At 38.2% G+C, this 23585-nt stretch overlaps 1 protein-coding gene across 1 annotated transcript; it reads left to right on the top strand.

Annotated features, from left to right (window-relative positions):
- Positions 1–14206: 14206 nt before the first annotated feature.
- On the top strand, positions 14207–16222 carry LOC149212876 (uncharacterized). Its single transcript, XM_089388855.1, has one exon. It carries the CDS (start codon positions 14207–14209, stop codon positions 16220–16222), a length of 2016 nt encoding a protein of 671 aa, XP_089244981.1.
- Positions 16223–23585: the final 7363 nt, after the last annotated feature.

The following is a 23585-nucleotide window of genomic DNA, read 5'->3' as shown; positions in this document are numbered from 1 at the left end:
GGAAAGAGGGAAAACCTCGTGGGAAAAACCCCCCCTCAAAATACAGTGATCTGATAAACTGAAAGCAGGTTTGCCGAAAGTTTTGGAACATGAAGCACATCTTCAAAGCTTCCGTGTAAAAGTTCCACTCTACCTTTTCCGGTGATCTCAATAGGTGAGTCATCTCCCATGAGGATGGGAGGTCCTTTGCATGCATCCAAAGAGGAATAGACTTCCTTTGCAGCAACCATATGATGTGATGCACCAGAATCTATAATCCATGCATCAGGAGAAGAATTAATTGCAACTAAAGCATGAAAATTGTTACCTTTCCCGTGTGGCGGATCCTCAGTTTTCTTCTTGGCGCCCTGAGGGATGTGGTCCCCAAGGTTGTGCTTCTGAAGGATTTCTGCCATTTGGTCAATTTGTTTCTTCATGCAAGAGGATTCTGGATGGAATCCTCTTTGATAGTAGGTGCATCTGTTTCCTTTCTTCCCTTTCTCATTTCTCGAGCCGGAGGAGTCATTGAAGGGCTTGGTGTACCCTTCCTTCTTTGGATGGGAATGTGCTTTTCCTTTGTCTTTTTGCTGCTGATTTTTCTGATTTGAATCAGATCTGTGATTTTTATTGTGGCTGCCATCATGCACAGCAAGTGCATGTACTTTTGGAGGTTTGATTTTCCCCATGCCAATGAGTTTATCTTGCTCAAAAATAAGGGAATCCATAAATTCTTTGAGAGAAGGCATAGTGTAGGATTTACCTGTTGCGAGCCTTACTGAATGAAATGTAGACACAAAGACGGAGTATTCTGGTCCGAGCTTTGACATAATAGAGAGAACTTGGCGACTCTCCTCCTTGGATTTGTCAATTCCACAACCCTTGAGTTGCAGCAATAGATCATTATATTTGGTGAAGAAATCTTGAATTCTGTCATAGTTCCGTGGATCCAATGATAGCAGCTCCACTTCGAGCAGATGTCCTTTCATCTCATCCCGTTTCCCGTAGAGCTCTTCAACCTTTTTCCAAATCTCATTGGGAGTATTGCAGGCAGATAGATGAAACTGCAACTCTAGAGAGATGCACATGCATATGGATCCGTGGGCCTCATCCATACGGTTGAGGTACTTGGATTTCTCTATGGCTGAAGTGGGTTCCACTTCTGTAGCCATGGTAATCCTGTACAACCCTTTATGATGAAGGTATCGAGCCATTTGATCCTTCCATTCATGATAGTTGTACGGTGTTAGGATCGATGCTTTGGGAAACTCCATTTTTCTGTCAATCTTCGATGTCCAAGCTGTAATACTTGCAAAATAAAGTACTTGTGCGCCTTTTATCTAGCAACCTGTGGGCTCTGATACCATGTAAATGTGTTAGAAAACCTGCACAGATGAATCTAGTTAGTAAAGGTTGAACACACAGCTTTGCAGAGCAAAAACACTAAAAGAAAATCGAAAGAAGAAAAGAATGATTCAATTGAAAATTATGTTACAATGCTCATTATATAGCATTGCTGGGTGAAGATCCCAAGGTAATGACTATAGTGGTGATCAATGAGAAGACTCAACACCTACAACAAGTTCCGGAGATAACTAGTGAGTTCCGGAGTTAAAGAAGGAGCAAATCAAGGAGTAAATTATGCAAAAAGAATTTTGCATGCAATCCCATGCTCTAACTAAAAGTCCGCATGTAGATGTGTAGTAGTTCCAACATGCAAAAGGAATCTTGCATGCAGTCACATGGTCTAATTAAGAGTCTGCATGTAGGTGTGTAGTAGTTCCAACATTAACACCTTGAAGATCTCTTGTATAATCATTGAAGCAATGGTGCAATGCAGAAAAATCGACTACATAAGGAATGCCATTGTATATAATTTGCTAGTTCACAATATCAGCATTGCCAATGTAAATTTGTAAATGCGGCTTACACATGCATTATCGAAGAAATAGTAGGAAATTTAGATACACATGCTCGCTTTTTTCATTATATTTTAATATACACCGAGTAAAAATGGAGATGTGGTCCGATCTTCCAACAAATGAATATAAAATCTATAAAAAAAAATTCGGTTGAAAACATTGAAATTTCGGAATGTTTACCTTGGTCTCTTAAATTTCAACATACTTATTTTATTCTTAGAGTTGTTTACCTTGTTTCCTTAAGTTATGAATTTCAACATGTTTGTTTTATTCTTGAAGTTGTAGACTAAAAAGGGTGCACATTATCTCACTAGAAAAACTATCTCAATGAACATTACAACTCTCGTGAGTTTTTTCGGTACATACGCTTTGAAGTTATAAAATCATTATAAATTTTTGGATCATACTTTTTAATTGTCTGTTTTAGTATTTGATGAAAAGATTATTCAGAATTGATTCTTTCCTCGATCAGGGCCTTGCTGGACAATGCCTTCTTCAGTCCATTTCATTTCATGTTAAGCAACCACTAAAATAAAGGAAGCTACTGTCCTCATAATCAGAGAATTTTATCCCTCACCAGTATTTTTTCCCATTAGCAATTTTAGATTGTTTAATAAAACATTATGAATTTTGTTTCCATTTTTTCTAATCTATTCCTGCTGTATATATTGACTTTCCCTCGAATTTCTTTAAATTAACCTTTAAATTAATCAACTCTTTTTTTTGTATGTTTACTGAGTTTTCTTCTTCCTTATTATTATTATGAACGTTGCTACATTTTTGCGTTGATTTCGTTATAAATCTAGGCCTTTGCATCCTATTTACCAATTCGTTTGTTCCAAATAAAGTACTCTGAAGAACAAAGACATTGCTCTTTATAGGTGATTTTATGTGGTAAAGATTTATCATGACCCTAAGCCAATTAAAGTGAAAACTTTGTACTTATAACTTGACATACTTAAGCCATTTTCTTTTCCAAATCAAAAGTGTTGGAATCGTGTAAAATACAAAAATGATGTTCCTTTTAATGTTTTTAGTGTGGCATTGTTTTATCACACCCTATATCCGTTGAAGCTTAAAAGTCTTTAGTGATTAAAATGAAAAAAAAAATCCATGGATCTAATGTGCGAAGGTGTTCAGGGATGGAAAAAATGAAAGTGAAGGTTTCAGTGATAAAAGATTTATCAAATTCGATCTTTAGAGAGGCCATAGGCGTCCCCATATGAGCTTCTGAGCCAATTAATTATACCAATTTTCTAACCACGAAGTGGATGGGCGTCCGTATCTAACCTTCAGAAAATTAATTATACTAATTTGATTACCACTAAGTGGATGAGCGACTTTTAGATGAATTAATATCAAATTCTTTTACAATGCATGAAAAGTGCTACCTGAAACCTTCATTGCGGGATTACATTCTACTCCGTTGCGAATTCTACGCTGTTTGCTGTTTCCATTTTAAATGCAGGAAAAACTGCAGTTTCTATTACCACAAACTCACGAGTATCCCGTTTGTTTCCAATTTTTTATAAGTTCCCTAACCACTCAGCCTGGAGGTTGTTGCCCAATGGTTAGATGGGAAGATTTGGTCATAATTGGTTTTATGGTTAAATCCCAAGTAAAATTATATATGCCTGAAAGTAGTGGGAATTTTTTCAGTTAAAAAAATATTCAAAATTGCTGCAATATTTGTTTTTAGGGGCGGTAACTGCGAGACTTAATTTAAGGAAGATTTGGGATCAATTCTCATAGCTGCCACTATAACTCCAAGAGTACATCCAACAACCTGCAAGCAGATAGACCCAGGATCAATTCTCGTAGCTGCCACTATAACATCAAGACTACATCCAACAACCTGCAAGAAGATATACTAATTTCTTATGATTTTGGCAAGAGCCGAGACTCATGGATAAGGGGAATCCAGCCCCACACCATAGCAAGATAATATACTCAATATGACTTGATCCCTGATCTCGTGGGTTTCACCCAACGAACCCAGTCGCCACACCACACATCACTGTATAAATTGCTACAACATTTTGACAATGCAGCTGTTTATATTTTGAAGGATGGAAGTTTCTATGACCACCAAAACCCCCCAAGATCTTGATCTATTTCTAGCTCTGTGTAGGTAAGTGTCATCCATTTCTAATCATGGTACGAAGCAGTGTTGGAATCTGCATTTCAACCGGTTTATCCATCCACTTAACCTTTAGGGTTTTTATATTCCACGTCTAATAACATGTTGCTTAAAATTGTATACAGTAGGCTAAATTTCATCCGAGAATTCATTCAGAAATCTATCGTTGGAAATGGGTAAAAATTCACCTCGTTAAATTATGTAATTCAAATCTCCATTTTCTCACAATGGTGAATTATGTAATTCAAATCTCTATTTTCTCCCAATGCAAGTGGTGTAGCCATTATGTTATGAAACCAACTCAAGAAAATATAGAAAAAATAGATCAACACCTTGGAACTCAGCCTCTTCGAGGGGGCGACCTCCTTTACATTACATAAATGAACAATTCTTGTATGATACAAATGAAAAGACCTCCTTTCTATATATAGGAGTCTAAGGGGTCATTACATAATCACAGCCGACATAACAATAATAATCTAAGGGCACAATAATAACAATAGTGGGCTTCTATGTGGCACAATAGTAACAATATGGGCACTACATGGGTACATCAATATAATAAGTGGGTTGTATTAATAACAATAAGGAGTTACACTAGTAGTATATGGGCCTAACATGCCCCTCTCCTTCAAAAAGCGTTGTCCTCAATGCTTAAGTAGTTCTTGATGCTTCTGTATAAAATTATTGTCCTCCCATGTGGAATCTTCAGCGGGTAAGTTCTTCCACTTGATGAGATACTCTGAAATTGATCGATTTCGTAGCTGTTGGGTTCTTGTTTCTTTGACTGCTCCAGGTTCCAATATGATTTTTCCTTCCTCTTCAATTTCTGGCAATATTGTTTGAATTGGGATCTTTTGCAACTTTTGAATAAGTGGCCATACTTCTTCATCCTTCTTCCATTCATCCCTTACTTCGTTTATCCAATCTGGTTGGATAATAGAAATAGCACAAAAAAATGCTTCCACATCCTCATCCTTGAAGAGTCTTCCCATTCGGTAAGGTCGCCATTTTTTAAGTGCACGTAGTATTGCCAACATTTCCTTCTCATAAATAGCTTTCTTGAGATGTAGCAGTAAAAGTACCCAATCACATACATCAAAACAATTTTCACTACGATGTTGATCTACCTGTTGTTTCGTTTGATTTTGAACTGATGTGGCACTATCCTATAAAAGTTGGAGAACTTGTTGTTGATGCTCGATGTGATCTTTCTCTGCTTGAACCTTTTTCTTCTTGATATGTCCTTCTATCTCTAAAGTTTGAGGAGTGGTAATTTCTTTCAATCCTTTACAAGATATGGTCAGATTCATTTCTTGATGATCGATGTGATCTTTCACTTCTTGAACATTTTTCTTCTTGATATGTCCTTCTATCTTGATAGTTTGAGGAGTGGTAATTTCGACCAATGAATTACAAAATATGGTTGGATTCATTTCTTCTTTTTCGATGTAATCTTTCACTTCTTGTACCTTTTTCTTCTTGATATGTCCTTCTATCTTGAGAGTTTGAGGAGTGGTAATTCTTGCCATTGCTTTACAAGATATGCTCTGATTCATTTCTTCTTTCTTTTGGGTGGGGTCATGGCGTATTTCCTCTTCTTTTGATGTTTCTTGATCCTTTTCTTCCTCGTCTTCATATTCTATGTAAAATAATTTCTTCTCAGCACACTTATGACCTTTAGTGCATTTGATATCACAATTGTAACAAAGCCCTTTTTCTCTTTTTCCTTCCAATTGTTGTGGTGTAACCCTTGTAGGTTGTGGAAGGCTCGGAGAAACAACACTTCCATCTTTATAGTTGTGAGGGGTATGCTTCTTGGTTTCCATAGTTTTTCTTTCCACTATGTCACAAAGCCCTTTTAGTCTTTCCAATTGTTGTGGTGTTTCTCTAAAGAAGGTGTTGCTCTTTGTATCCTCATAATGTGCTATCATTTCCTCACTGAAAATTGACCACGTAATAAGTTGTTTACGAGAACAAAGCCCTTTATAGCATAAAAATTGATCTGGTTCTAAATATGAAGATGCAATACATACCTTTTGTAATAGTGGTACACCATGTAGATCAAAATATTGCTCCATCTGAAGTATCCAATTTATCGGATCCTTGCCATCGAACTTCCTCATCTTGCTTTTTCTTGCTTTTAGGAGCTCGATCTTGAAACGACAGTAACTTTGTACCTTCAAATCTTTAAGTTATGAAATTTCAACTTGTCGTAGCCCTCTGTTTCCTCTTTCCAATGCCACAAGTCTGACCCAAATTGGATTCTCCAAGGAAGAGTTATGCGAAATCTCCCACAGTGACTTGATTATAGACTAGTTCAGTAGAGAAAATTGTACGACGTGCCACAAGTCACTGTTTCGACCTTTGGATCTGAAAAATGCATACAAGAAACTACAGTTCGTCCTCTTTCTGTAAATTCTTATGAAATTTAAATCTGATTCCTAGAGAGAAAGTTATGAATATTTTCCCTAGGTCACCTGTTTGGAATGTAATTCAGGAGTCTACAAAAATACCAACTTCCTCAGATCATATCTCCGCAAATTTAGCGCAAAAAGCTTTGAAAATCGAACCGAGGTTCAGAACGATTTCTTCTCAAATGGGTTTTTTTTCCAACTTTTGAAACGTTGCAGAAAAAAAGTTATAGCGAAAATTCCACAATGACCTGTTTGGAGTAGCGAAACCCTAGAACCCAAAGCTTCGATACCAAATGTTATGAAACCAACTCAAGAAAAGATAGATCAATGCCTTAGAATTCAGCCTCTTTGAGGGAGCAACCTCCTTTACATTACCTAAATGAACAATTCTTGGATGATACAAATGAAAATACCTCCTTTCTATATATAGGAGTCTAAGGGGTCATAACATAATCATAGCCGACATAACAATAATAATCTAAGGGCACAATAATAACAATAGTGGTCTTCTATGTGGCACAATAGTAACAATATGGGCACTGCATGGGTACATCAATATAATAAGTGGGTTGTAGTAATAACAATAAGGGGTTACACTAGTAGCATAGGGGCCTAACACATTACATCTTGATAAGCCATTGTTTTTCTTTGGTTTTGGTTAAAGTTCAAAGAAATTTTAAAAAGCTTCTTGTCTTTTTCATGGTTTAATTTGATTTTATACATCCAAATTTCTTAATATTGTTTAATTCTCTTTTATACCTCCAAGGATGTTAATGGAAAACGCTTGCTTTTTACCAAAGGTTGAGTCAAGTTTATTTATTTTAATTTCTAAGATGGTAAGTTATAACATTATTTTGAATTTAAGATAAGATGGTAAGTTATAACATTATTTTGAATTTAAGATAAGATGGTAAGTTATAACATTATTTTGAATTTACTCTATCTTTAAAAAACACTGCATCCTCATACTTAACATCTTATCTATATAAGAGTAACTAAAGTGTCAAAAATATTTTTTTTCCTATCCAATGGTTCATTGATTTACATTTGTTTTCTGATTCATAAGAAACATTCTAGCTTCCTGCCATCCATTTATTGTTTTCTCAATGTCATAATTTTAAATGAGCTTATGAATATAGATACTGAGATATTTTTATGCACGTTCTCCAAGTTGTTGTTGAAATATAGAAAAGTATGTGAAGTGATTTTATTAGATTTAATTATAACAATTTTGATTTTTTCATTGTTAAGAATCAGACTTATACTTAAACACAAATTCTTGAAGATTTTTAATTATTTAGAGTTATCATAGGGACTCTGGACCATAAAAAGAGTAACACCAATATAAATAAGAAAAATAATATATATATATATATATATATATATATATATGAAAAATTACTTTCGCTAAAAGAATATTCTGACCTATGTTATCATTTTATGTGACAAAAAAATTAGGAAGCAATACCATGTCTTGTAATCCATTAACCAAGAGAGAACGAAGTTGTGTTAAATTTTATGGTATGTTATTTTATTCCAACAATTACTTCAATGCCTTATCATCATTGAAAGTAATTATAGATAAAACATCAACAATGCGTACAACAATATTTGAGATTATTTAATTACAACTGGGTGTCCCAATTATATGCCTATGTAGGTACCCATTCATGAATGGTCATGTCCTTGGAGACATGACTCTTCAACACTAATAATTAATTAATTATTCATTATTTATGATTGTTATATATATATCTATCTATATATATATATATATATATATATATATATATATATATATCATAACATTATTTTACGAAGGGTAATCAGCCCCTCATTTCACTCTTCAACACTCCCTCTCAACTAGGGAGGAATTCTACCTGTCAAAATGCATCCACTACTATGTCATCACGTCCATCATGTGATACCTTTGCAACTTGTCTCATCTCTGCTGAAGATTTGATATCACAGTCCAGTAAGAAATGATTGAAAGAAGGTGGGTTAGAAGACTCTCCCATCCTCGCCAAAAATGACAAAGGCAAGTCCTTATGTCTAGAGATAGATCCCCTATCAGGTTTGATCCTTAGTGATCAAGTTTTTGAAAATCATGCATCATATTCATAAGGAATGCAATAGTACCTTACACGTTTGTCGGTAGTACTAATTAACCCTAACCACTTTTCCTAACTCATTGTCCAAATGAAAGGTACTCCAAAGAATCCCAAATTGCATGGGTAGGATGTGTGTTGGTGTTTCCATAAGGGAAGGTGAACCACTCACCCTGTTCTCATATAGCGTACTCCATAAGGGAAGGTGAACCACTCAACTTATGTTCACATACCGAGATATGTACTCCAGAGGAGAAGATGAACCACTCACCTTGTGTTCACATGTTGGGATATGTACTCCATAGGAAAAGGTGGACCTCTCACTCTATGTTCACATAGCTTTAAGAAGTACCCTAGTCCCCCAGGAGCTCCCAAAGCTCAATGTTCAACTCAATCAAGATCCCTCCATATAATTAAGGAATATTCTCTATGAAGGTTAAGAACTTTTCCTTCCCTAAGGATTTGTGAGGATATCAATGACCTGATCATCCATCCATGGGAGCCTCAATGCTCTTCCCAACATCATATAGATCTATGATGACACACAAGTCATTAAATATTTTCTTCAAAATACACTCTCTTACAGCTAGCCATTCTAGTAGCAATGATTTTAGGAATCCTTTGTATCCAGTACATCCATGATACCAAATCAAAGTTATGTTAAAGAAAATATTTAAATAACCTTACCCTCTGTCACTCACAAATACCACAAGCCTAAGACTGTCATATTCATGAAGGTTCTGAGTGCCTTTTCTGCACAATATACAATCAAACTATCTCTAGTTTAAATTGAAAACTATAATATGATACTTCAAAGAAGATTATAGTTATGATATTATATTTTTATACGTATATTATTCATAAAAGGCTTTCAGAGAGGAGAATTGTCCCCTAATTGCACTCTTTAACATGTTACCACATGTGAGTACCTATCATTCCATGTGTTCAGGGAAAATGAGAAACAACACCAAGATATCTGATCCATTGACCAAGAGAGAGATGAATTGTCACATGTTGGATTATTCTATTCCTACCTACACATGAGCTTGTTTTCCTTCTAGATTCCCTAAATGTCGTGTTCGTGTATATATATATTTCAACGTTTTACATTTTTAGCCAAAAAAAACATTTCTATTTGACATTTAAACGGAAATTAGGTAAGACGTTGATGATGGAATGATTGATCTCGGGGCTATGTAGAGATCATGCATTGTTCCACTAACCATTGTATTCAAGGAAAATTTTAAGGATGGAAGTTTATCTTAAAGGTTAGAAACCTTGGCAAATCCTACTAGTCTGTAATATGCAAACATAAAAATTTTGTAGAAATATTTAGATTTCGAATGATGTTATATTAGTCAATATAATATTTTGGCGATTTTTAAGGTAAAATAATGGTGTACACTATAAAATTTGGGCGAATCATTTTAGAAAAAAATGGAAATTGGCAAATATTTTTTTTGGAAAAAGCTTGCAAAATTAGTCCATTTGTGAATATTAACCCCTAAAATGTTCCATGATCGTATTTGATCACTGATTGATTTGGCTTAGTTTAGATGAAAAAATTTAGTTTATTTAATTAATTTGTAGATGAAGCGATATATATAGTATTAGCGCCCATGCTTGTTGAAATCCATGTTTGATTTTACTAGTTATGCAATGATACCATGCTTGGTGACAACCATGTTTGATTTTACTAGTTATGCATTGATACTTTGGAATCTTGTTAATGTAATTAATTCTTCCACTTTGCAACATCATACTTTGTGTAAAGGTTCTTGGTTTGAAAACGGATATTTGCTTTAGTCAACAATAAAAATTATATGAACTTGTTAGTGGCATTGGCCGTCCTTAAGTCGATTGCAAATTCCCCGACTATTCAGGAATCTGACGGACATGGGCACAGTAAAAAAATTGACCGCGCCCATGTCCGTCGAATTCCAAAATATTAAGGGAATCTACATTCTGCTTAATCTCACCGAGTGGCATTGGTGATAGGTAGCTCTGTGTGCCTCATGGCTTACTCATTACTTTGTAACTTTCTAGTTACAATGAAACTAGCAATGTTGCTTCGTTGATGACATTTCTGCCAAAATCACGTTCCTTGGTGAGAAGTTCAAGTGCAATTTGGCCATTTGGCTATGTATCTTCGAGATTCAAGTAAAAATATTTCGGAAAAGGTTCGAGGACATTATTAAGATATTTGAAGTTCTATTTTTAACACGACGTTGTATAATTATGTTTTAAACTTTATTGGTTTCAAAGGTTATTTTATAATTCAATATAATAAGATATATAATTTCTTATTTTGTGCCTTCTATATATATATAATGAAATGAGAAACATAATATACGTATTGGCAAATGTATAATCTAATAATGTGGTTTGAAAAAGGAAAAGCTATGTTGAAACCTCCTCACTAAAGTGGAGCCATGTGCTCTCTTTCCTTTTTTCGCTATTGTTTGGGTTGGTTCATCACTTTGGGAAAGATACCTACAATAATGGTATGGAAGAAGCTAACCCATGGTTTTCCTACCTTAGTAGTTTTCTTTTTATTCCATTATTACTAATACCACTAGAAAGGGAATGCCATGTACCTTTGTAAACATTAATTCAAATTGTCCTTTGAAAATTTTGAGTGAATGAAGAATAGGGTCATGGAGTGCCTAATCTTTCTCTATAATAATACCATCTTTATCCACATGACATAGTAGATTTCAATATCCATATTATACTTTGGATGTAGAAATTATACATAAATAAAAAGTAATGGAAAAACACTTAAATATAATGTGTTCTCAATTTGTATTTAATATGTTTGTATTTAATATGAAAGAAAAATGGCATGTGATTTTTTTTTTTAATAATTTAAAAAAATATATCAAATGAAATTTAATAAAAATAAGAAGGTTAATGTTAGAGGGAGACATAAGTGAAAATAACGCCAAATGCATGTGGTATGGATCATCCTTTTTATTATTAAATAGACGATTTTATAATGAACATTTGGCTATCAAATTTCTAGAAATATATAAATACCAAATCAAATAACTATTTGAATAGCAAATATGTGCATACTCAATCATATTCTAATGGTCCCCTTTAATCACAATTGTTACATTATTTAGCACTAATGATGTAGACATGTTGTCATTGAAACCTAAAAATAATTATTCTGAATGATTTGCTAAAATTATTTGCTAGATCCACAAAAGTGATGACATATGACACCATTATTGACAATCTCACAAATGAAGTGATAGTGAGTGTCAATGTGATTGTTGTTCCCATGAAGAAAATGCATATTTAGCAATGGAATTGTTGAATTATCATCATAAAGCATAAAAGTTAACTCTTACTTCACATTTGTAAGATCATTCATAAGTCTTCTTAGCCATATTACATCTGGATGATGCTATATTAGTTGTTAAATACTACACTTCTATCAAATAGATTGAAACAATGGTCTACCTATTAGAATCTCATGAAATGAAATTTGTGGTCAAATGAAAAGAACATCTTGATGTTCTTTTGTAACATCGCCCGATAATCTTGCATGAAATGCATGGAGTTAGAAAAGTTTTACGCAATTTACCCATAGGTAAATATCCAAATTATTATTTCAAATTCCTCATTAGCCATTAGATAGAATCTTCATCATTACATAGATTAACTTTACGAAAGGAATAATAAGTTACATAACCATTAAAAGAAATTGTTGTAGCATATCAACATAAACTTTCTGATGTAACCTTGCATCACTTTCATGATTCCTTTAACTAGATTAGTCAAACACATACTTTGATGCAGGAGCATCCAGCTCACAGTGACGAGGCAGAAAGGACTCCAACCAAGTTCACAAGCGAGGAACTGAATTGTTAAAATTCTATTGGGAATAATTTTTCTTTTACTTTATTTTACAAGTCAGCAATAGTTAGATGTCTTTACTTTTCCAGTTTAGGATTACTGTAGTTTCATTGTTGATTAAAAGGTAGTTTATGTAATTAGGAGAAATAACTCTTAACTTTCCTACAAGTCTTGTAATGTCAAAATGATTATAGTTATGGATAGAAACATAAGTTATGTAACTGTCTTTGTAACATAAAAAGACAAACTGTAAGCCTTAACTGAAGACAGAGGCTATAAAGGCAAAAATACATGTACTCGAAAGGGGGGTTCAGTTTAGAAGAGAATAAGTTGAGTAAATTTACTAATAGAATTGTCAAGCATTCAAAACCAGAAAAGTACTGCCCATCAAAATTACTTTCTAAATTATTTGTTGATCTCTCATTCCTATGTTTTTCATCATTTAACAGACCTTTGTATTATTATAAACTAAGCACACTGTCATGGCTATTGTACAAGTACGAGTTATAGCTAAATTGTAGACAAGCAGAGAGAATCTTAAATAAATTCCAGGCCACAAGACAAGCAGTCACGCTTACATACAAGCGCACAGTAATACAATTACGGATGAGCGAATACGTTCAACGCACAACCACTAAATGAAAGACAAGCAAACAAATTGAATGCCCAACAACGTAACCAAAAGACAAGCGAAGACATCACAGGTATCAATCACCATAATTTTCTTTCATTAAAAACGAATTTCATTTACATTGTCCAGAATAGCAATTCATAGCTAGAATCGATAGGGTCGAGTTCCCTCACATATAGAGAGACCAACATAGTCACGGCGAGTGAAAACTCAACCAGAAACTACAATTATACAGGTCAAGCATAAAACCCTAGGTAGGGTTTGAAACAGATTTGTAACCGGGTTACGTTGAAGCCACATTTCCACACATAGGACTCAACTCAGAACGACAACGGCAAACAGAGGACCACACAGTGACCAGACAACAAACTATTGGACGGGCCGTCCTTCAAACAGTGACCCATATTCAGCAGAACAGAACAGGTTGCAGGCCTACCAAAAGATACGCAACCAAATTTCGTTGAACACAGGGGCTTGCGCCGTCCAAGTCACCTGAGAGGACCTGCAAGAACCAGGCGTGAATGAGTTCGAGCCACAAAAAAGCTCAGACGGACGAAACCCTCTAAAATCAACATAAAGACTGATAACGAAAAAAAAAAGAAAACCCTTACCTGGAGAACGCGAGAGGAGAAGCCATATTTTTGAAGCAGAGTACGCCACAGAGCAACTGAAGAGAGGAGGAACAATTTGGGGTTAGACCGAGAACGAGGAGCAAGTAAAAAAATTGAAGCATGGAGAAACATTTTACCTGTATCAAAAACTAAAGTCACTTCCCGGATATTCCTGTGCTTGCAGCCACAGACAAGGTAGTGTTACCAGAAGGTGAAGGAACCATAGCACAGTGCACCCATCATTTTTCCATACGCAGAGCTCACAAACCCTCGGAGCCAACAGAACGATAAGCAGAGAAGAGTCGAGAAGGCGCGTGAAGATTAGGGTTGTATAGTTTACCAAGGCAGGGTACTGTCACATTTACATTTGCATTCAATGCACAGCTACCACAACTACAGAGCCGCGGGAGAGACAACAGTTCACCGCCACGTCAACAAACCAAATATCATATAAAGCACAAAAGCTACGCCAAGTGGGCTGGGTTCCATCAGAGTGGTATCAGAGCCAAGTTGAGTTGAAGAGATTTGGGAGAAATGGATATAGATAGACGAGGACGAGGCAGAGGTGCCCATAGAATGGCAGATGAGGCGTTAAGAGAGGAACTCAGAGTTCTTACCGCCCGATTGGAAGGAGTAGAGGTAGGCAGCAAGAGAGATCCAGAGTTAGGTGATGTGAGTGAAGAAGAAGTGGAAGTAGCGGCAGATGGGGCTGAAGGTGATTCACCAGAAGTGAAGTTATTGAAGTCTGTACTATTGTCAAATAGCAAACCAAAACCAGAATTACCAACCTACGATGGCAATTTATCGATTGATGTTGTATTAGATTGGATTAGCGAGATGGACAAGTACTTTGAATACGAGGAAATTAGTGAAGACCGTAGGGTCAAATTTTTAGCAACAAAGCTGAAAGGACACACAACCCTGTGGTGGGACAGTGTCCAGAATGAGAGGAAGAGATTGAGCAAACCTCCGATAAAGATTTGGACGAGGATGGTAGCTAAATTGAAGGGCAGATTTCTGCCAAGAGATTACCAAATTGCGTTACATAGGCAGGTTCAAAATTTGAGACAGAGGGGTCTGACGGTGAAAGAGTATATGGAGGAATTTTATCGAGTAAATTTGCGAGCAGGATACACAGAGGATACAACAGAAAGGACAGCCAGATATGTAAATGGGCTGAGGATGGAGATTTTGGATGAAATAAGTATTTTGTCTCCCAACAATACGGAGGAGGCATACCAGAGCGCGGTCAAAGCAGAGGAAAAACTTAACCGAAGGCAGAATGCCCGGAGAGGACGAGGGTCTAACAGAGGAAGAGGCCAGTCCTATGGCAGGGGCCGAACTGCCAGCAACAGTGAGGAAGCCAGCAGTTCGAGAACTTCGGGAACAACAGAAAAAGGAGATGGAACGAGAGGTGGCAGATCGTTTCAGCGCGGCAGAGGAAATGGCCGTGGAAGGGGAGCTGGTTACCAGTGCTACAGATGCCACAAGTGGGGGCACCGCTCTTTTGAGTGCCCAGAAATAGATTCAACTGGACAGCGAGGCGCATATGTGGCGCAACCGGAGGAAGCAGCAGCACCCCCTCAAGAGGCAGAAAATGCCCCAGAAACAGGAGAAGCTTTAGTGCTGCATAAGGTGTTGTTGAAGCCAGTTGATGAGAGTATTAAGCAGACGCAACAGAAAGCTCTGTTCAGGATAGTTTTTAAATCGCAAGGTAAGTGCTGTAAAATGATAATTGACAACAGAAGTACTAACAATTTGGTGTCAGTCGAGATGGTGGAGAAGTTAGGACTGAAGCATCTGAAACACCCCTGTCCATATCGAGTTTCATGGCTACAGAAGGGACACCAGTTGCTGGTGGATGAGCAGAGTGAAGTGGAATTTCAGATAGGACGTTATAAGGACAAAATTATTTGCGACATTATGCTAATGGACGTATGCCACATCTTGTTGGGCAGACCTTGCCAATATGACAGAAAAGTGACACATGATGGGGTGTTGAACTGTTATAAGTTCGAAAAAGATGGGGTTAGGCATACCCTTGTGCCTATCAGGGAAGAGAAAGAGGCAGCTGAAGTAAATGAACCTAAGGCGTTGCTTATGAGCGGAAAACAATTTTTAAAGCAGGTTGAAAACAGCGAGATGAATTATGTTGTAGTCAGAAAGACAAGGACAGTTTTGTTGCACACAGAAATCACAGATTTGCCTATAGAAATACAGCAGATGTTGGAAGAGTTTACAGATATAGTAGTGGACGACTTGCCGGATAAGTTACCTCCCAAGCGGAGCATTAGTCACCATATTGATTTCATACCAGGAGCCAGCTTACCAAATAAGGCAGCTTATCGAATGAGCCCCAAGGATAATGAAGAAATCAGAAAACAGGTGCAGGAGCTATTGGACAAAGGATTGATCAGGGAGAGTTTGAGCCCATGTGTTGTACCAACAGTTCTCGCCCCCAAAAAGGGAGGAGAGTGGTGGATGTGCACTGATTCCAGGGCCATCAATAAAATCACCATACGGTACAGGTTTCCGTTACCGCTGTTATAGACATTTTTGTGCCTTACAGCATGAAGTATGAAATGTCCATAATCTAAGGGATCCAAAGTCCCTAAACATGTTTTTCCTACCCCTAGAGGAACAAGGTCAGAAAACCACAGCACTGAATATCAGTTCTCCACCTGAAAACACTCAAAAACAAGCTAATTCTGGATCATGTAAACTGCTCCACTGAGCATCTGCACTGAATGTCAACTGCTCCACTGTCTACCTACGCTGAAGGTCAATTGCAAAGAAGGCTACCTGCGCTGGGCGAGTTGGGACATGTGGCACAGTCATTCCTCAAGGTGTCAATGCCCAGGAATCTTCCAAAATGACACTTGGATCAAGGAATTCGACTGGTGATGAGTAAGAGGGTCTAGATCTCCAAGTGGAAGCAAGAACCTCCAAGTGGACTCAAGAACTGAAGAATAACTGAAGTGGGAGAGGACACTAGTCAGCTTCACGTCAGCCTCAAGCTGACTCATCCTTTCTCCATAACTCCTATATATAGAGCTATCTCATGAGGTCTAAGGAGGGTGGAATCTTGTGAATGTAAGGAAGTGCTGTTGGTTTAAGTTTAGAACTATTGGGTGATTTGTTTTGAAGGAAGTGAAGAGGATATTTCCTTCTGCTGGGAGGTGATGCTGGATTGGGCCTTTTATGGTTGTATCACTTCCTAAACTTTACTTCTTCCATTAATAAAGCATTTGAGGTTCTTCTATATGCATGTGTCTCAAGGGTGTATTGTTATGCTTGTGTATTTGATTTATTCTAATCCTTGAATCAATTATGAATGTATGCTTCTTGTAGTTTCCCTCTCTTGCCATTTTGCAAGATCTTGGTGTAGCTGGGCCAGTGAAAGAGCAAGGAGCTGGAAGCAAGCAGCAAGGAGAGAAGATTGGATCAACCATTAGCGAAAGACATCGGTTAGTGGATCTCTTTCTCCCCTATTTTACTTTCATAAAGAAGAAATCTTAGATAGCTTTGCTTCGATTGTTGCTGAGGTACTATCACCCTTAGAGTGGGATAGGGTCATTCCGTATTGGATACTTTTCCCAACAACAAATTGGCGACTCCACTGGGGAACGTATCTTGTTGGTTGTTTGTGTTTTTGCTATTCATTTCCTAAACACAAGGAGTACCGAATCGAACTGCATTTCAATCTTTCAAATGCAAAGTAGAGGGGAGCTACTCTAGCTCAGTTTCTGGGCATGTTTATGATTTGAAGAGCTGATCCACAAGGACTCTGAACAGCTCTTAGTGATATCTTTTCATCCTCCTTTTCATCCTTTAGTGTGTACTTGATTGATAGCCTTTGATTTGGCCAAAAATTGTGAATTTTTGAGCAATCTGTAACCCGGAAACTGAGAAAAACGAAAGTTTATCTCTTCATTGCAGGCACTGTGAAGGCAGTCTGCATTTCATCGCAGGTCCCGAAGGGGCTACCTGCGCTGAATGTCAAACTGACAGTGTACTACCTGCGTTGAACCAGTTTTGCCTTGTGCAACTAGGGTTCCCTGCTGTTTATTGCCCTGTTTTCATCCTTGTTTTTTCAGCCTGTTATCAGTCAATGTACCTATCTGAAACCAAATTTCCTTGCCACTATTTCGCCTCGGTTGTATAAAGAAACTGTATTTGTTCTTTGTGTATTTCTTACATCATTTGTAGTTTCCCATAACGAAAGTGAACTAGTCTTGCTGTGGCCTCTTAGATCTAGACCTGTGATAAGTGTCGTTTTGATCTTAAGAGTTAGTTTGTTTGCTGTTCATAGCTGATTGAGCTTTTGCTTTCGTCATATGGTTTGAATTTATATATTTCTAGTGTCGAAACAAGTAAATCTTAAGGTGTCTTTTGATTTTGGACAAAGCTTGTTTGCTTTCACTTGAAATTGAATTCAAAGTTATACAACAACTTTGTTTTTGTAACACACCAACATTAAGAAAGAGAAAAGAAATACCTGCATTGTGCATGTGCATTTTGACAGCTTGTATGTTGATTTAGGGAAAAAGTGCATTAGTGTGTGCTCTATGATCTGTGTGAAAGGATGATGTCTTTCTTTTCCCTCAGTAGTTAAGATTTTCAAAGTTGAAAGATTGAAAAGCTTGCTTATCATCTTAGACTGCATTTAGGAAGTTGTATTATACATCTCGTGGTGATCCATAAAGGCAAACTGCTAAACAAGATCAACTTAAAATGAATTGAATTTACATAACAACGCTTTGAAACATAACGCAAACACATAGAGGTCTAAGCTAGAGACGTGTTCCGGCATCGTTAAACGTGATATCTTAGCGTTGAGTGGTTGGGTGATTCCTCCACGGTGAAGCGATAAGTATCAATACGGACTTGTGCTCCCACGTACCGTCGCGTATATATTGGGAGACCCCTATAGGAACAAAGCCTTTATCCATAGGAAGCCATGTCGGCCGCCCTACTGATCGCAATGCAGTGAACACAACATTCACGAAGATCGACCACTCGTACCGTAAAACGTATTATGTGGTTTTGCGAAAAGTTTGGCACACCCTCTGCCTAGATCTCCAGAGCAGTTTCTTTTGGCCTTTTTCAAACTCTATAACTGAAAAATTCCACCCGAGCATTTGTCACTTCGGGCTCGTTAAAACATCGAAGGAGACTAGAGTCATCTTTAGCTTTTTCTCGACTCTTAAAAAGTGAAAAAGCAAGTTGTGTCTAAAGCGTCGTTATAAAATTTATTTTAAACGGAACATAATCACCTCCTATTCCTGCGTTGATCTGTAGGTTGAGAACATGAAACGCCCTAACCAAGGAATTCCTCATGATGGAAATCCTAGTCCTTTCTCCTCTTGGGGAGAAGTTGGTGTGCCCCACATGGCCACATTGTCGCTTCCAGGACTGACAATTGGCCTGCCAATTTGGCTATTCTCAACCAATGTAGTTCAGAACACCATGGTTCCTGAACAGTCGAGTCAACAGTTAGATCAGTCTAGAGCTACCCACCAACCTTCTACTTCCTATAACTCTTCCTCCAACCCTTCATCTTCGCAAGGTAGAGCCGGCAAAAGCCAAGCTCCCGTGGAGAAGAAGGAGAAGAAGAAGAGAGAGAAGAAGAAGAAGGAGCCTAAGGCGATTGGGGGCAAGCAAAAGACATCTGACAAAAATCCACACACAGCACAGGCCGGGCCTAAATTGCCATGTGTCATATGTAGAGGAGACCACTTCCATAGAGATTGTCCCTGTATTCCCCAGATACTAAGGGACTGGTCCCCTCGTTTGCACAATTCGGGAGCATCAACCTCTGATAGCCATGTTGAATGCTTACCGTCAACCAGCGAAAGTGAAGGTTCAAGACAAAGAGGGGGAGTAAGATCCCCCTGCAGACTGTGTGAAGGCGATCACGCCATCCACCGTTGTCCCTTCTTAGACGAAGCGAAGAGAGTTTTGGAAGATCGTCCGGTTTCACCGTTGAGACTTCCTCCTGGATACAAAAAACTCGTGCCAAGTCCTTCGTTGGTTGAGAATACAGCTGGCCCGCTCAAGTGGTCAGCTGAAACACCAGTTATTGAAAATGAACCTACTGAATCCAGACCGGACGAAAGTCCAAAGGTCGAAACGGCAGTTGACCCGGTTCTTCCTTCAAAAGTTTCATCATCAAATGACACCGTCACTGAAGATTCATCTTCAAATGACACCCTCACCGAAGAGAATAAGGATGACACCATCCAGATTCTTTTCATCAACACAGACTCTGATGAGCATCAGGGCAATGCGCCCATTCCTTTATCGCAGGAAGGAACATCGTCAGGGTCATATCCGGCCGTGTATTCGTTCCCACCACCAAGCAACTTAGTTGTATCCTTTGATTGGAATCAACTAGGCAGAACCCGGTTGCTAGCCAGTATACCATTCAGAATCATCGTCCAAATATACAGAATGGTAATGGCTGGCACTATCATTGATGAGGGGGCATCTGTGAGTATCCTTTCCTCTATTTCTTGGAAAGCACTGGGTTCCCCGGCGCTTTTGCCTGAGATAAGAAATCTCTCGGGTTTCGATAAAGGAACCAGTCGACCATTAGGGATCCTCCCCAATGTGCCTGTCACATTGAAAGGGAAGACCGTTCAAATGAACGTGATGGTCATTCAAGGACCCTTGGATTATAACCTACTCCTTGGACGAGACTATATATATTGCATGGGAGCAATAGTCTCCTCACTCTTTAGAGTAATGTGTTTTCCACACGAAGGAAGAATGGTCAAGCTCGTAGACCAACTTTCATTTCCGGGATCACGCATCGCAAATAGTCACATACCAACCCTGAATGGTCTATTCAATCAAGAAATGTTTCCACCCCCAGTCCTCCTTCCCGATGAGTGCGAGTGATTCGGAAAGATGGGACTGGAACCCAGGGGGCATGCATCCTGGTCTGCTTCGGGCAGAAAGAACCCTGGGTATAAGGTAGAATTTCCGCGAGAGAATATGACTAGTCCGTACCCTGTCCATGGATGGAAGAGGGGTTGTTCTGGAATAGGATTCTTTTGTCAAGGTTACGCGTTTGACAACAGTCATTCACCCTTGTTTATTTCGGTAGACAGTGCCAAGGAAATGTTTTGTTTGAAAGATTAATGAAACAATCTTTGGGTAACCAGAAAGAGGCAAGCCTCCCTCAATAACACCAATGTTTTGTCTTTGAGTAGTGTTCTTCTCTTGTCGCAAGTAGCTGCTCTCTTGTCGCAAGTAGCTGTTCTCTTGCGATCTTGCGAAAGATCTGTTAAAAATTGGGCTGACGAGAAGACAAGTATCGCATAAGACCCGTTAAAAATAATGAGAAGACAAGTATCTTTAACATTAGACTGGCAAGACGACAAGTAGCTGTGAACACCCAAAGAAAAACAGAGGTGGGAAGGAGGAGGGGCAGCCTTGAAATTGTATTTTATACCTGGGGGCATGCAAACCTCTTGGAGTGCAAGCTAAGAGCGGTTATTTATCTATTTTTGGGATTAACCGTTTCCGAACTTGCATAAAGAAAGGATATGGAGTAAAGCTCAGTGAGATGAAACTCCTTAAAAAATAGAGATCTCACAGGGGACATTTCTTATCTTATGACTGGTAACCGAGCAGTTTTAGCACATAGTTCATGCTCGTTAAAAAATAAACATAAGATTCGAGTAGTTTTAGCACATAGTTCATGCTCGTTAAAAAATAAACATAAGATCCGAGCAGTTTTAACGCGGTCTTCATGCTCGTTAAAAAATAAATAAAAGCAGTGAGCAATGTTTCCCCCAGAGTTTAAGCTCATTTTTAAATAAAAAATGAACCTATTCCGGTAAATAACCTCTGTGATCGTAAATTTATCAGCCATAAAAATCCTTGGTCGTGTTTGCACCTGCCACCTCCACCGTCATTTGGCCGATCGTTCACCTCCATATGATTGTTTACCCATTTTGAGGAACAGCTGCGAAGAGTGATTTCACCTAGCCATCCTTGTGACACTGCCGTGATTGGCAAAATTCCAACCTGTACCTAGAATCTGCTGCTATCCCTGTTTATCACTCGTTCCTCAAAAGACGAGTCTTCTTTGAGCTCTTTTCATCTGACTCGTAAAATATGAAAAGTTTGCCGAGTTTTGGCCTTCCAGCTCGTTAAAGTGACCGGAAGAGCTATCCCTCCTCTAGATTTTAATCTTTTTGGACCTGAGGGATTATTGCACAAAAAGGTCGAGCGCTTGTTTTATTCGGCTCATTAAAGTTATCAAAAACTCATCCCTTCTGTATTGTTTTATACTTTTTCAGACTTAAGGGATTAGATGATGAAAAAGGAATTTTGGAGTTAACTTTCTGTACCTTTTCAAACTCTCTAAAAATGAAAAGGACCGAGTTTTCCTTGTCGTTAGACTCGTTAAAATGATTAAATAGCGACAAACTTGTCTTTAGACGAGAACGAGTTTCCCTATCGCTAGGCTCGTTAAAACATAGCGATGGGCTTGCCCGAAGGGCAGGTTATAGAACAAGCATATGTTATCCTCCTCAAGCTTGACAAAAATAAAGAGGTACTGGTCAGAAATGACTGGGGAAAAATTGGGAGAACCTCAAAGCTTTAATGGTAGCAAGTCGCTCTTGAACATGACACTTTTCCTCCGTACCACATCGGGTTGGGTTGTTTCATTCATCGGTCTCATCACCATGGTCTCGCCAAACCATCCATTTGGGGTAATGCTACCGATCCATCGCATCAGTGTCGTTATATGTTCAAGAGATGTTGTTCAGAAAGAGTCAACCGTGTCCCATCCACTGCCATACATTATCCTTTATCCATCCATGACCGCCACCCTGAATCATATGTCACAGATTGTTTTCACCTCCACTAAAATCATTAGCTCCGTTCCGTGTCACTGATGTGGGATTCATTAAGGCCCTCCTTTGACAGATCACTTCTTGTCGACTTCAGCTCATTATCCAAGAAGTTGATCTAGGAACAACCCCCTCAGTACTTTGAAGCTTGCGTGCCTCAATGGCAAGTTTCTCACTTCCGGCGACAGGTATACATCAATGACCTTTGACCAGAAGATTTTGCGTGGTGTTCGACGCCAAGTCCTTTATTCACACCACGTGAATTGTACTGCAGTACCTTGAGGGTCATTATCATTATCGGTGATTCCTCTCGCACTTGTTAATGGTTTACATCATTGACCGGTAATCAAGCGATGTCTTTCCATGTTCGACTTCAGCACAATTCTCACATGGATCGACTTGTACTTAGAGTGAAGATCGAACGAGATTGAAGACCTCGGATCTAGTTTCATCCATCCGGGCTGCGATATATATTCAGGAAATATAAAGACATTTGACATGTATATCATTGCAGTAGATGATCATCCTACTCAAAGGATGATAATTTCAGCAGAGAATTATCAGTCTATCATCAGACAATCATCTGTTCTATGTACCAAAATGAATTTATAAAGCTGAGCATGGGAATGCCCGCCTCAGCTATATCATGAAAGCAGAATGAAAAATAATGTATTGTATTGTATTTTATTACAGGTCACCTCTCAGCGATTGAATGAACTTCGGATCCTCCTGATAAAGCATTTCACCCGATAAACGACCTCATACTTTAGGGGGCAACTGTTATAGACATTTTTGTGCCTTACAGCATGAAGCATGAAATGTCCATAATCTACGGGATCCAAAGTCCCTAAACATGTTGTTCCTACCCCTAGAGGAACAAGGTCAGCAAACCACAGCACTGAATATCAGTTCTCCACCTGAAAACACTCAAAAACAAGCTAATTCTGGATCATGTCAACTGCTCCACTGTCTACCTGCGCTAAAGGTCAACTTCAAAGAAGGCTACCTGCGCTGGGCGAGTTGGGACATGTGGCACAGTCATT

Source organism: Pinus tabuliformis, chromosome 1_1 (assembly GCF_031772625.1).
Source record: "Pinus tabuliformis cultivar Carrire ecotype Pingquan chromosome 1_1, CPIR1, whole genome shotgun sequence".
Taxonomy (NCBI): Eukaryota; Viridiplantae; Streptophyta; class Pinopsida; order Pinales; family Pinaceae; genus Pinus; species Pinus tabuliformis.
Note: the sequence above shows the minus strand (reverse complement) of the source record. Positions and strands in the feature narration are given on the sequence as shown.

Bases quoted from the DNA above. Each gene is read 5' to 3' on its own strand.
- LOC149212876 (XM_089388855.1), top strand. From the start codon at position 14,207: ATGGATATAGATAGACGAGGACGAGGCAGAGGTGCCCATAGAATGGCA.